At 40.2% G+C, this 14,166-nt stretch overlaps 1 protein-coding gene across 9 annotated transcripts in view; it reads right to left on the bottom strand.

Annotated features, from left to right (window-relative positions):
* The window catches only part of Nmdar2 (glutamate ionotropic receptor NMDA type subunit 2), a 156,768-nt gene that overhangs the window by 64,548 nt on the left and 78,054 nt on the right, over window positions 1–14,166 (bottom strand). For 7 of the 9 annotated variants that reach the window (XM_076420517.1, XM_076420520.1, XM_076420516.1 and 4 more), the window contains exons 3-4: window positions 13,964–14,077; window positions 12,302–12,476 (exon numbers count right to left, since the gene is read on the bottom strand). In XM_076420517.1, coding sequence (XP_076276632.1) covers window positions 12,302–12,476; window positions 13,964–14,077 — 289 coding nt within the window. The remainder of the gene's footprint in view (window positions 1–12,301; window positions 12,477–13,963; window positions 14,078–14,166) is intronic. The other 2 variants (XM_076420526.1, XM_076420518.1) reach the window with 1 other exon arrangement.

The following is a 14,166-nucleotide window of genomic DNA, read 5'->3' on the forward strand; positions in this document are numbered from 1 at the left end:
CAATGCAATTTGAATCTCTAGGTAGAGATTATTTTGCAATACATAATTTTTCAATACATTGTGATACTTTTTATAATACAATACAAAATATAAGTATATATATAAATATATAAATATAAATAAACGTCGGTCAATACTCAAGTAGTTTTAAAGATGTACCGTTAACTTAAACTTTTAGATCACAGGCCTTCAAAAACGACTAACTTATTTTGCATAATTCCACCGTAGGTCTGGAGAAAAGAACATTGCATGAAAGCGGAAGAAAAAAATGCAGTTTCTGTAATTGTTTGATAAATTCTAACCTCTGCTCATCAAACGTGGGACATTGCCATAACACATGGTCAATATCCTGAGTTTCATAACCGCAATGACATTTTGGATCATTTATGAAACCTATACGAAAGAGAGAACTGGCAAGATTGTAGTGTCCTGATCTACATCTGTTTACCGTTGTAATAATCTCACGTTGGAGATTTGTGTGACTGAACCACGGTTTTGACTTTCGGTTGTGGAAGTGTGTGAAGTAGTTTACACCTTTGAATAAACCTTCTTTCTCTATGGTATTATATGTATTTTGTATTGCTACTGATTTAGCCGATTCCCTTAGATCCGTGAAGGGAATTTTGATGAGTCTCCTGCCTTTAATCTTGATACCCTACTCTAAAATAACAAATTCTTTATGATTCTTTCCCATTGAGCAGCGCTTACGACTTGACGGAATGAATTCGGGTAAGACAAGATAGAAAGGATGTTGAAAAATAACAGTACAATACGTTTCATTTGTAGCGTAATTGGTAGTTTGTCGATGACACCGAGTAAAGGAAGTGGTTCCGGGCAATGCGGAGTTTAAATCAAAATTAATTCGAGACACGACGGAAGGGTCGCAGGAGACAGATAAATCTACGAGGTACACCGTACGTCGAGCCAATGGGATTTAAGGACAAAAGTCATGTATTTCTGGTTATGATTTGTTCGAACATATCTAAACTGCTTAAAGCACTTTCAGAGATATATTTTTCAAAAATCACTATGATCGTTAGATACGCAAGGAACTTCCTATATCGGTTGTAAGAAACACGAATACTAGTACTTAAGAATTTCTGTTTTCACTCATTGTGGTGGTCTGTCTCGGCCAGACTACCCGACATCGCATCCGTGAGAATTTTACAGGGAATTTCGCGGTGAACATCCACACTTAACCGCAACTAAAATAACCCCGCGTTGCACTCGTTGTTGCCTTTCGCGGTTTCCACGGGAAGTCAAGATTCCGCGAGTGCTTGCTTTGCGTGTCGTGGAATTTGCATGGCACGCGTCTTGGAAACTTCGCCTCGGACGAAATTCTTGGAGGAAAGTCGGTGTGGAGAACCCGTATTATTTCTTTTACATCTTGATGCCTCACTTTTATTAATACATCCCGGTATTCCGTTTAATTCGCTCGTTCAATGTCGCCTAAGCGTATTGGCGCGGTTGTCGTCAAAATTCAAATAAATCTATATGTATACAGGTTACAGTAGTTATTGGCACTTTTGATTTAAACGGCAAATAATTAAGAATTCCTGGTATAGAAAATCATTTTATGTATATTGCTTCATATTTATATTTCAAAGCAACATTGTCAATTTTCATAACAGAGTTAGCAACTCTGGTACATCCAAGTGTGTGAACGTTTAATTATAAAACAAATTGCCTGTTTAACGTTTACTTCTTACTGTGCGAATGACTGTACTATTTGTCTTACCATTGTTATTCGCCCCGAGTATATTTTATGATAAAAGATTTATGACTCGTAAAACCGTTTGATTTTGCTGAAAAATATCTATTAACTTATAATAATAGCAAGTTAAGCTCGTTTACTATCGGAATCTTATTAATAGGATTTTTAATAATTGTGCTGTACCAAAAGGAAGCAAAGAAATTTTCTTTTATATTGCAATCTTAAATGAAACTATTAAATGATGGTATTAAGGGTGACTTGTTAGTTCATAATGAATATTGCTGTTGCTATTGAAGGTTCCATTAAAAAGTGTTTCGCCATGTACCATAGATTCTTCAAAATTATGCAATAATCACCGGTCGGTAATGTGTTAAGCTCGTTCACTACGACTTTGGCTTAGAGTGCCAATCATTGTACAGTTTACCCTATAAAAAAGATGGACACATAGATTGCCCCATCCTCTCAAAGTAAACAAAAATTGAATGGTAGAATTTTTGCAAATAGAAAAGAACACAAAAATATTGAGCAAATGTTGTTGTACTATAACTTACATTTAGACCAAGTATGTCATATCCTTGAAATGTTTATACACGTACAAACTGGACCCGTGTAATTCCAGGGAAAGCATAATAAAATCATAATAAAAATGCTGTGAAATTATGCAATCCATTTAATAGAAGCGTAAAGGGATGAGAATAAGGGATGAGAAAGAACCCCGACCGGTGCATTCGAAAGTCCCGCGGTTCTGTACGCGCGGCGAAAAAGGTTCCACGGTTTTGCGCTAGGTGGCGGCAGCTCGCGAGAACCCTGCATCTCGGGGATAACTGTACTTACCCCCCGATCCCGTACGATGATTAACCAGATTTTAGATAATCAATGAACCCTGGCGACACGACGCGACGCGACGACACTCACTTGTATTATCCGGTTAAGGGTAATTGTGTAAACCGTTTTACTCGATTACGGTTGGGTCGATTGCGCGGCCACGAGCCTTTTTACCTCTTCCGGTAAGAGAACAGAGAGGGTGGTACACAGCGCGCACAATGGCGGAAAACTGAAGTGCCACTCGCTCTGCTAGCGTTGCGGGTAATGTGGTCGAGGAACGAATTTGCAGATTTCGTTTGGAACCACTATGGGAAACTGTCCACCGAGAAATCAGATCCCTTCTTCTAACTTTCAAGCCTATCCATTCAAAACGCTACAAGTATGTATCGTGTATCGCCAAAGGGTTGAACAGTTCATCGTTACGAGTCGGCAAATGGTGAAACGCATCTGCCTATTTCGTTCAATAGTTTTGGTCTTTCTAAAAAGATCGTTTCAGGACTGTATCGGTAAAATTGGTAAATACAATTAAACGATTCAACACTGTGTGTGCACAGTGTTTTCTAAAGATCTCCTTTAGTCGACGATCTGCAGTTACGTTTTTGTAATGTCGTTATCAATGGGATTTCATTAATCGGTCATTATTCCTTCGAACATATGTCGAGTAATTTGTAACATGTTGGCGTAATTCATTTATTTAGCCGTCTTCCGATTTCAGCCCATAAATTTTCAATCGAATTAATGCTCGGGCTTCCCGATGGACTGTTCCACGCGCGCGGTGCGTTATACCGCAACCACGATTTCATGATACATCCCACTGTTTGGAACCATTGTATCGTTTCGAATAGAGATCTCCAAACAATCCTAGTTTACAATCGTTGGTCCCGAAACTACTTTACAAAATATGAAAAGATAATTACAGAATTGTTAATACTGTTGGTTTCTGTTGCTATTTCCGAAATGTTTGTTTGCGGAATAAAAGCGGAGCAGCGAATAGTAGTCTGCTTAGTGGTAATTAACGTAGAGCTAAAATTTCTACTAAACACGAGAAGTGGAAGACAATACTAGGTTCCCGGACAAAGATCCTTGAAAGGGGGATCATTGTGCAGCGTCCTGCGTGGTCGATGTGAGAAAACGAAGCTACGGGGTCAGTAGGCGTTGCCTAATTTTCAACTACAGCTACGCCCTGAAATAGCGATCCGTTCTTTCTCAACCCTAACAAGCAAATCTATTTAACATGTTTTTCGAGAGATCTTGAACTTTGATATTTCTCAATCATATCAATCAATCAATCATTTGGTCTCAATCAATAGGTTAAACCTTTGCACTCGGATGGCGAGTCTGAGGCGCCACTAAAAATTGCCATACCATTTATTCAAAACAGTTTTAACATTATTAAATTTGTCTGTATTCTATAAATTGTAAAAAGCTCAACTGTTATATACAAGAAAACAGGTTCAATTCGATGTGCACAATGTAAAAAAGATTACACAGAACAAAAATGATCTGGATTGAAACAAATGTCTCGATTTTGGAATTCAAATTGCTTCGAGTGCAAAGGGTTAACATCTGAGGCAGAAACAATGGAGTCGTTATAACACTCCGACTAAAGATCGATATCAGGTTCCGAATCCTTCGCATTTTCTCCAATTAGCGATTCATACCTTCTCCATGAATGGACGTCCGTCGCGAGAAGTGCCCGAAAAATCCTGAATGCGAGCCGCTCCAAGATAAATGGACTTTATCGATTGGCCATCGGTTTCGTTTACCCCGAAAAGACGAGGTGGAAATTAGGGTACGATGGCATTATTCTTAGACGCGTGGCACGGGCGGGTCGACTATTTTTACGTGACCAGAGGAATTACGAATCGAGGAGGGCTGAAACGGACAGCTTGGATTCGGCAGCCAGTGGAACAACGCGTCGGCGTCGGCGTTGGTTCTTTCCCCTGAAACGAGTTCCTGTTCCGGACGTGGATCATTTCGAGAGAGATCTTGATCGGTTGAATATCGAGCAGGCCGATGTTTATCGTCGCCATTCGAAAATTGGCAGCCTTCATCGATCCCCGGGGGACAAGCGTAACGACGCGCAACGCCGGAGCGACGCGCGACCGGACCGGACCGATTCACTTTGCACGCGTCAGTTGCTGCGGGGTCCGTGTTTAACCGCGACGTTCAATTTGCTTTGTGGCCACGCTATTTCCGGCTGTATGGGCCTCGCAGACACCGACAATCTGTCGCCCGCGTTTCCGCGTTTTGATTAACAATCGGATATCCCGCAGTTGCTCTACTTCCTTGCTCTTTGCTTGCACGATAATCTGGTTTGCTTTAACCCTTGCCTCTCTGCTCAGGTAACGAGAATGGCCATTAGCGGGCACCTAGCATCCGACCTCCCCAATCAGCTTCTGTCTATGTCCATGTATTTGTTCTGGAATTATCGAAACTGTAATACAATTTATTTCTTTTCGTATAGAAGTTGGAAAGAAATGTCTAGAGTGCTCAACTGAAACAAATAGACAGCAACCTTGTTCGCGAGTCCCACGAATTCTCTGCTCATCTAATGGAGTGTCGAAAGGAAATTTGATAAAAGAATTTTTCGGACAATGCAACGGAGCAACCGTTTGTCGAATGCTGAATTTCTCTTTCACTTTTTACACTTTACGCATTCGGTGCCAGCCAAAATATCTCTTGCTCGCTGGACCAAATTATTTTCTTCGCATCAACGGTCTCGTTCAATAATAAAATTCATAAGAAAGTCACCCGCCAGATTGTGCAGAAGGTCAGAAAGAAATTATGCCGTGCGGACCATTGGTTCGCAGTGAAACGCCGTGGAAAATTTCGCTGCAAGCATGTGGATCGTATTGCGCTGAACGTGGTGAACGCGCAAGCCCTGGAAATTTGGTATTGTATTTACATATTCATTTGTTTTCTACCTTTCTCGCGGTTAGATTAAGCGAATGATTGAGATCAGGCTGCAAAGAAACGTTGCGAGAATTGAATTTCTGACGAAGAACAGTTTAGCTGTACATACTAGGTACTGTGGCGTTTCATTGACTGGGTAATACAGAATCGGCGGACCTTGATCTAATCGTGAAACGTTAATGTAGAGTAGCGGCTCTGGTACCGGAGTCGATGACTTGACCTAAATCTGACCTCGATATAGCTAACTGGCGGTAGGACCAAGTTCAACGTGTACTCATGAATACCAATCGGTTTTATACTCTACGTTGGCCCTGTTACATTCGATCAATGTCGTGCGAAAGGATTCGCGCTTCGGACTTGCCAAGTAATGACCAGACTACGGATCTTATGAATTTATGACAGGCACGAGCAGAGCAATAATTTAGAAAAACTTAAAGACACTGTTATTTTGATCTGAAATTGTTATTACTAGAATGCGGATCTTTATGCAAAATAAAAATGTTCTTCATTGATCGTGGGAAGCAGGAATAATGACTTGATCGCATTAAACAACAACATTGCCATGTTTTTAAAGTTTTCTAATTCTTTACTATTTTAGACAATTCCACTCAGCCAATTTCTTCATAAATGCATAAAAGTCCGCAGTCTAGTTGTAGGCATCGAGCATTTAGCTCGCGTGGCACCGAACTATTGATCCTTCATTTCTTTCCCGACGAAACTACTCTCATTCGATAAGAATCCTATCGAATTGGTCGTTAAACTTGATTAGTAGGCAGTTGAATAGTGGTGTTTCAGCGATTATCAGTCTTAAATTTAGTGGAGCTGTTAATTAAGTGGTCTAGGCATGAATCGAGTGATATGGGTCCCTCTGGACTCTCTGCTGATATTACCTTGGAGTGCAATCTGGAATTTCTATGATCTTCATTAACACTTCTTGAACTGATTTTCGCACTTCGTGGAGCACATTTACGAGAAACTAGCGCAATCTCATTGTCAGAGGAACGCGACGTAGAATCTCCAACTTTTGTTCCTCCGCAGACATTTAGCGTTCCATGTTCTTAACAATCGGTCAATAACAATTAAGATGTCGTCGTTTCTTCTCCCTTGCGTGACCTCAAATGTCCGTAGTAGGATAATTCATATCTTTCGTAGAACTTTTTTTAATAAACGTGTCTACACGACTTGTTTCCATGGAACTTTTATTATACAAGTTCTAAAATGTCTGTTCCGCGAGGACGCTTCTTAATGAAGTTTCCACGAGGAACTTTTCTCACCATAGAAATTCCACAGCAAGCATACACGTTCTCAAATGGAACGTACAAGTTTAAACAAAATTTCTTCAACAACGAAGTATAATTGTTTACTTTAATTCTTTAATCAGATTTACTTTTACGATATCTGAATTTTCATAGAGAAACATTCAAACTTGTTTTAACACTAAAAGTGATGGTTCAACTTACTTTCCGGCGCAATACCTGCCATATTTTATCAGTTTATGAAACGAGATGCAAGCGAGCCCGAGAAGCTTGATAGCTTCTCACGAATTGTTTGAAAATATTTCCTTGCCTTTTACAAGTCCAGCGTAAACTCCCGCGCGCTATTTACACCCCGCGAGTCGGTTTTCGGGGATAAATGCAGAGAAGAAGGAATTCCTGGCAGCAGTTTTTTTCCCCCGAGTAATTCAGGAAGTTGAGGGCGCGTCAACCGCAGCACGACAAATTAGAAGATAAAGGAATTCGGGGGCGCGGTCGTTGATCTAACAAGTGGTAGCAAAAAGCTCTACGTCGCTTGAATAATGCAAGTGATTAGTGACAGCGTAAAAGAATGATTCAGAGCTGAATCTCACTTGCATATATTAAAATTAAAATATATCTTCTCCTTAGCGACGAGGATCGATGAGGATTCCATTAACGTTCCGCGTGGAAGCTTCAAAGAATAATTGGCTGCGATTCCATAAATAATAAATCCGCGGCGAAGCTTCTACATCAGAGATAAAACACAAGAAACAAAGCTTGGTCCGTTGGTACGTACATAATCTGTTAGTAAAACAGAGACACTTTTACGTTTTCTTCTTTATTGCAGCTCACGCGAATCTTTAAATGAATTTTATACGACTACGCGTTATAGCTTATGAACGCATTCTGCGTACAAGTTTGGCGTCGTTCCAAATTCTTGCTGACTTCTTTGAAAAACTTTTTTCCCTTTTGATCGCTAGTTACATCAGCACGATGCACGCGTTTCCGTTCATTGCTAAATGCAATTTTGTCCGGGAGAGTTTTCGCATAAAAGTGTAGAGAAATTAACACGTAAAAAAGTTGACGACCACTTTCCCCCTTATCGTATTAAGTCGAGGCGTAGACTGACGCCTGCGATTTTCATAAAGCACCACGGCTTAATGGACCGAAAGACGACGGAATGGCGACGCAAGTAAGACGCATCGCTTGAACCAGTGGATATCAGCGTAGCCACTTTAGAAGCTGGCTGCATACGCGCGTGCAACGTGTTCCAAGAATACTCTTACTAAATTATTATAGAATTATTATATAAAGTATTTGAACTTCTTCTGGTAGCTTCGAAAATCTTTCCGAGACTTGTTCATTAATACGTACATATGGTAGCTTTCGTTACCTCTTAAGATGTCGATCAGAATTTATAAACTCGATGCAGAAATTTTATTCGCTCGGGGAAGTGATTAAAACGACGAAGTTTAAATTATCGTGAAGAAAATCGCATGGTAGGGGCTTAATTATTGTAGACAAGTAGAAATCGAGTTTACCGGGGTCTTACAATAAACTTTGATTAGATTCTAAAGGTTCCTGCCGGTATATATATACAGTATATCTCGGCCACCGGTTCAACTTCGGTCTTCTTTTACGTACTTCAAATTTAATTTTTCTACGGAAGGTAACCGTGGACCAGCGATCGTTACTTAACCCATAAATTTTCAATAACGTTGAAACTTGAAGTTACGATGGTACCGAAACAAGAAACTGCTTTTAAACAATTTTTACCCGTTCTGGTGACCGACACGAACCTCAAAATTTATGAACCTCCATTCTTTTTCAACACCATGTACGATACACGGAAAAGCGCGTATGCGTGTCGCTGTTACAATGGCGCCCGGCGGCTGCCGCCCACCGTTATAAGTATAATATGACTTGCGCCGCGTTAACCCGCCACCGTCGCGTCGTCGTTCCGTGCTTCATATGTAACGCGTGGTAAGTATATTTCAATCAAAATGTTATCCCCTGTACGCCATAGATAGAAAATACGTGCCTGAACGAAAATATGTTGCCGCTACTATTGCAACGGAAAGAAGTATTCCACCTATACAACAGATTTTAATACATTTATGCTGACAATGAGAAATATACGAGTACGCAGATGCATTATATTAATTGAATGTCACGAAGATACGCCACGGTAATGCGAGGAAAAGTCTTGTCACCGAAATAATGATGAATTATAAAACAAAAGTGAAATAAATACAAAGGATAATATTTCATCCCAGATGGAAGCCGTACGAGATATAAAATTACATGGTTTCAGTGTATACATATTGAGAATAGGTTAGTATTATTGTTTCGTGTTTCGCTTTTGTACATAAAAATATGTTTTGGAAACGTTGAATCGAGGAGGGTGTGCAGCAGCAGTTTCGACGTATGCAAACCGGTTCGCGATAAAACGAACGCGCTCAACGTTTCGACAGAGATTTCTGCAACAGCGACATTTTTCATCAAAGACGGTAATTTCCACTTCAGGTTAATCCCCTGTGAGCACAAATTGATAAATAAATACGCTTCAGATATAATTGGCCGTGGTGGAAGTGATGATTTATGACTCTCACAGCACGCTTAAATTATTGAACGTGGGTATCAAATAATTCGTAGAGAGCGTAGAATGAAATATGATCGTCCGCGAACAAATAAAACAGCGTAAAAACGAGAGATGAATGAAAAATGTTATTCTGTTTCTACAGTCTCGCGCGCGGCACGCATTTACTGGCTAACAATTTTACGGCGAAAAGTAATCCAACGTCGATATTTTTTGTGCAAACTCCCTGCGTAGTACGTAATTCCGGTGTACCAGTTTTGCAAACAAAACCTCGTTTACCTAGACGTTTTGCTCGTGAAAGCTTTTAAATTATTATAACGTTTATTTTGTTTCTATCTCGAACTACATATATATGTCGATACTACATATGTATATTATTCAAAAGTATATTATAATAGTTTCATATTATTTTCATCAAAAGGTTGGCCAATGAACCGAGACCATTGCTAAGCCACGATAAGCCGTTGTCGCGGTTCAACTATCGACTCTTTTCAGTTGGTAATTTACGTTATCACCTTTTACATGCACCGAAAATTATCTAGTCGTCTACACGAGCCTGCATTCACTGGGGAGGCTTCGTTAGTGGCAATTACATTGCAAGTGAGAGCTGAACGAGCCACACATTCCACAACGCCGTTTCGAAGAGCAGATAAACAGGCGCGAAACATTTTAGCCAAAGCTAAATCAGCGGCACGTGTAAATTAATGGATCAAAGCCCTTCTCTCTCCCTCTCCCTCTCTCTCTCTCTCTCTATTCTTTTGGGAACCACTTGCGCATATTGTTCTAACTCAATCCATTTTATTAACAATTAACCGCTAATGCGACTGATTATCCCTCTGGCAACTGAGCATTCTTGTTACTATTATATTTAATTGATAATCACCAATTTATTTGGAATCCGGACTACTTTTCATAATCACCGGAACGTTTCATCAATTTAGGATTCTGCGTACATGCGTGCCGGTTTACAGGAAAGTACTATTCATCAGAGTTTTCTTGGATCTAACGGACTGGTTGCCCTGAAGTCTAAAGGACCGCGAATAGAAGGAAAACGGTGTATTGACCCCTTATTCGTGATATCCTATTTCATCCCTGAAATCTCCACGTCAAAGCGTAGGTGGAGCTTATCTTGGTTCAGTTTTCCTTCAGGTAGGAATGGGGGAACGTAAGTGTGGAGGGTTTCGAGCATAAATCTGGAGAAATATAATCAAATTAAAGAACATTTCTTTCCACGAGATATTATTGTAGGTACCAAAGATAAACTACGAATCAAAGTATAATATTCTAGTGGATTCAGCGAGCAATTGAAATTTCTAAATAATTCCAAGTATAAAATATTTATAGCCATTGTATGGAGGATTTTGTACGTTGCTAGCAAGCAATGGATGCAGATAGGATTACAAGCCGTTTCGACGATGAAGATGAAATCTGGCATCCTTGTCAAGGAGATCAATGTACCGCGAAATAGCCTGAAACTGATCTATGGAGCCTTTTCCCTTCTTTACCATGGCATTACCACGCTTAGCAAAGACCTAGCCTATAGAGTATACAATATTGTATAGTATCATCAACGTGCAGACATAAGAATAGATCTAATATTCAATGTATTTTCGTGGCCCGGTTTTCTGGAGCACAGTGGCCCATTACCACAGCAGTGTCGCTCTCAATGTTATCAACAGACTATTCAACGGTGTTTATTATAGTAACTGTTGCGTCCCCAAATACAGCAGTCCATTTTCCGAAATTTGTAGGGTGATGCACGGTGATTCTGGTAACCGGGACAAGTTATTGTTCGTTTTTCAAGTAGAAATGGAAAAAAATGATGGGGGAATATATCGTGTGTCGTGATACGTCCTAGTTTTTTTTTAATGATAGCCTCGCCTTTTTCTGAATTCTTGTCGAAAGTACGGATAATAAATTCGCAAGCCGCCAGGAGCATTGAGATTTCATTTCAGATGAGGAAAGGAGCCCACGGAAATGTTGAGAACTTTTGAAAAAAGTGTAAGATTTCTTGAAAACTGCACAGTTCAATGTTCTCGTTACGCGAACCACGCCGACGCGACGCCGTCGGATTTAAACTGAGATAAATTCAGCCACAAGATACTTCGCCTGGACCAACTGGGAGAGAAGTTTCCATAGTATTCTGCGATTGTTCTTCAAGTCGCATTAGGAGTGAAGCCCGATTAAAATACACACCTGCTTGCAACAGAAATTCACCGGGATACTCGTACACCAATAATAGCGCTCGGCAATCGAGGACATACTTGAAATTTTTGACTCGGGAGTTCGTACATTTTTCCGATAACTTCGAAATTCCAATAGGGAATAAATTCGGGGAGTACTTAATTACTTTCACAAACATTCCGTGTCAAAAGATAGCATACGCGGACAGTGTTTTTAGAACGCGTGCGAAATTTTTTCATGAAAATATTTGAGGTTGGTTGTTTTCGTCTTTTCGGCTTTAGCATCCAGTGAGCTCCATAAACCAACGCGAATATTTTTCCACGACGACGATAGATTTTCAGAAACATAATGTGTAGGTGGCGGCGGAAGTTTATTGCGCAGCCATGAACAAACGCATAGGACACACCGCGGCACCGCCTAAATTCCACTGGCACACGAATCTTTCGCTGGAAAGTTCTTTTTATTTGGCCCCGGAGGCGAAACGCAATAGTTTGCAGGTGTTCTAGGAACTTAAGCGAAAAAGTGTTTACGGTGGCCCTTAAGGTTGACTCGTAAACAAGACTGGTATGTTTCCCTGTGGCTACGTTATCACCTTTTTACTTCCGGTATGATTTCACTCGAGAGACTGAATTGACGTACGGTTTCTACACGTAAATATTAACTCGATAGAGCTGTGTAGAGTCCGCTTCACGGCGTTACGTTTAAAGCAACTTTTACCAATTTGATGTAATGGGGAAACAGTAATTTTTCTTGCATTCGCGACGATGCTGCAACTTGAATTTCGCTTCCTGTGGAGAGAACATTTGCTCGAGATGAACATAAACTTACCCGTGGGACTCGGCGTCAGCTCCTGCATGGCCACCTTCACGTGAATGTCGTACCGCTCGAAAAGTTTCAATTTTCGACCCCTCTTCGTGGTCTTGTGCAGCGTGTTGACGGCGAACGTAACCGCTTTTGTGTATTCTCTCACGCCAAACGACTTGTGGGGCACCACCATACCCACCTGGTTTCAACAGACCATTCATTCATGTAAGAAACGTTATCTGCTGCGACCGTCTTCGTAGAAGCGTCGTCATATTAAAAAAAAAAGAATACGTAGCATTGCAAAAAACAATATACAGGGTGGTCCACGCAATTGTTTCAACTCATAACTCCGTTATTATTGCATGTACGAAGAAATGCCAAAGGAGAAAGATAAATAGTTCGAAGAGCACTACATCTGTAGGCCTTTAAATGTTTTTTAGATGCAGCAGTGCATGTGCAATTAACAATTGCATCATTTCTTTAAATAGAAATGCATATTCTTTCTTACACAGATCGATTCTTCTGTTCATTCTACATAAAAAAGTGATTAGGGTACCATGGCAAAAAATTATTAGATCTCGAGATATTTTCAAAAAATGTCTTTATTGAAGAAGATGCTCAAACGCTTCTCCATTCATTCTAAATATTTCTTGTAACGTTTTTTTATTGTTTGCATAACTGCGTTTGTATATCTATACGTTGGCCAGCCCGTTCACCTGATTTAAGTCCCCTTGACTTTTTTCTGTGGGGTTATCTGAAAGATAGAATTTATTCAAATCCCATAGATTCTGTAGAGAATCTGAGAGAAAGAATCATACTGGAATGTGCAGCAATAACTGCAGATAATTTAAACGCAGTTGTGCAAACAATACAAAAACGTTACAAGAAATGTTTAGAATGTAATGGAGAAGCGTTTGAGCATCTTCTTCGATAAAGACATTTTTTGAAAATATCTCGAGATCTAATAATTTTTTGCCATGGTGCCCTAATAATTTTTTACGTAGAATGAACCGAAGAATCATTTCCATTTAAAGAAACGATGCAATTGTTAATTGCACATGCACTGCTGCATCTAAAAAACATTTAAAGGCCTACAGATGTAGTGCTCTTCGAACCATTTATCTTTCTCCTTTGGCATTTTTTCGTAAATGCAATAATAACGGAGTTATGACTTGACACAATTGCGTGGACCACCCTGTATAACTTTTCTTCCTTTCAACTTTTTTCTAATATGTACTATTTGCAAGAAAAACATTGGCTAGTAAAGCGTGAACACTCTGTATGCGGCTCTCTCCCTGAAGGTCTCGAAACCGGTAGACCGATTCGACATTGTTTCAACATCAGAAGGGCTGATACCACCTGTGTAATTCACGATCCTTTCAACACTCGTTTCAAAGGTAAGAAACGCTTGTGCAATTTCACGGACACAGAGGCGGTATCGGCTCTCTCGATGTAACCAGCAATGTCGACTGGCTTCTACTGCTTTCGAGATCTACAGCGAGGGAGAAAAATATCCTTGTAAACAATCAGGGTAGTCGCAGATAGCAGAACTAATCGTACAAGAAGCAGATGGTCTCGCTAGAGGTTTCGAAAGCAGTTGCCGCTGATCGACATTATTCGGCTGTCAAGGGAGTGAGTACCGTCTTTGAATCAGGCGCGCCGTGAAATGTTACAAACTTTTCATACCTCTAACATTTGCATTGACTGTAACGCCGATGACACAGGCTGTATCTGTCCTTGACGTCGCGGTAAGCTCGATCGGTGATTACTGCTTATGAGACCTCTAACGAGAGAATCACCCTGCGTATAAAGAAACATTAATATATTAATTAGAGCTGATGCGTTCACTGCGGATTTTATGCATTCATTAAAGTATGATGAATAAGTAT

The sequence above is a fragment of the Lasioglossum baleicum genome, chromosome 3 (genome assembly GCF_051020765.1).
Source record: "Lasioglossum baleicum chromosome 3, iyLasBale1, whole genome shotgun sequence".
Taxonomy (NCBI): Eukaryota; Metazoa; Arthropoda; class Insecta; order Hymenoptera; family Halictidae; genus Lasioglossum; species Lasioglossum baleicum.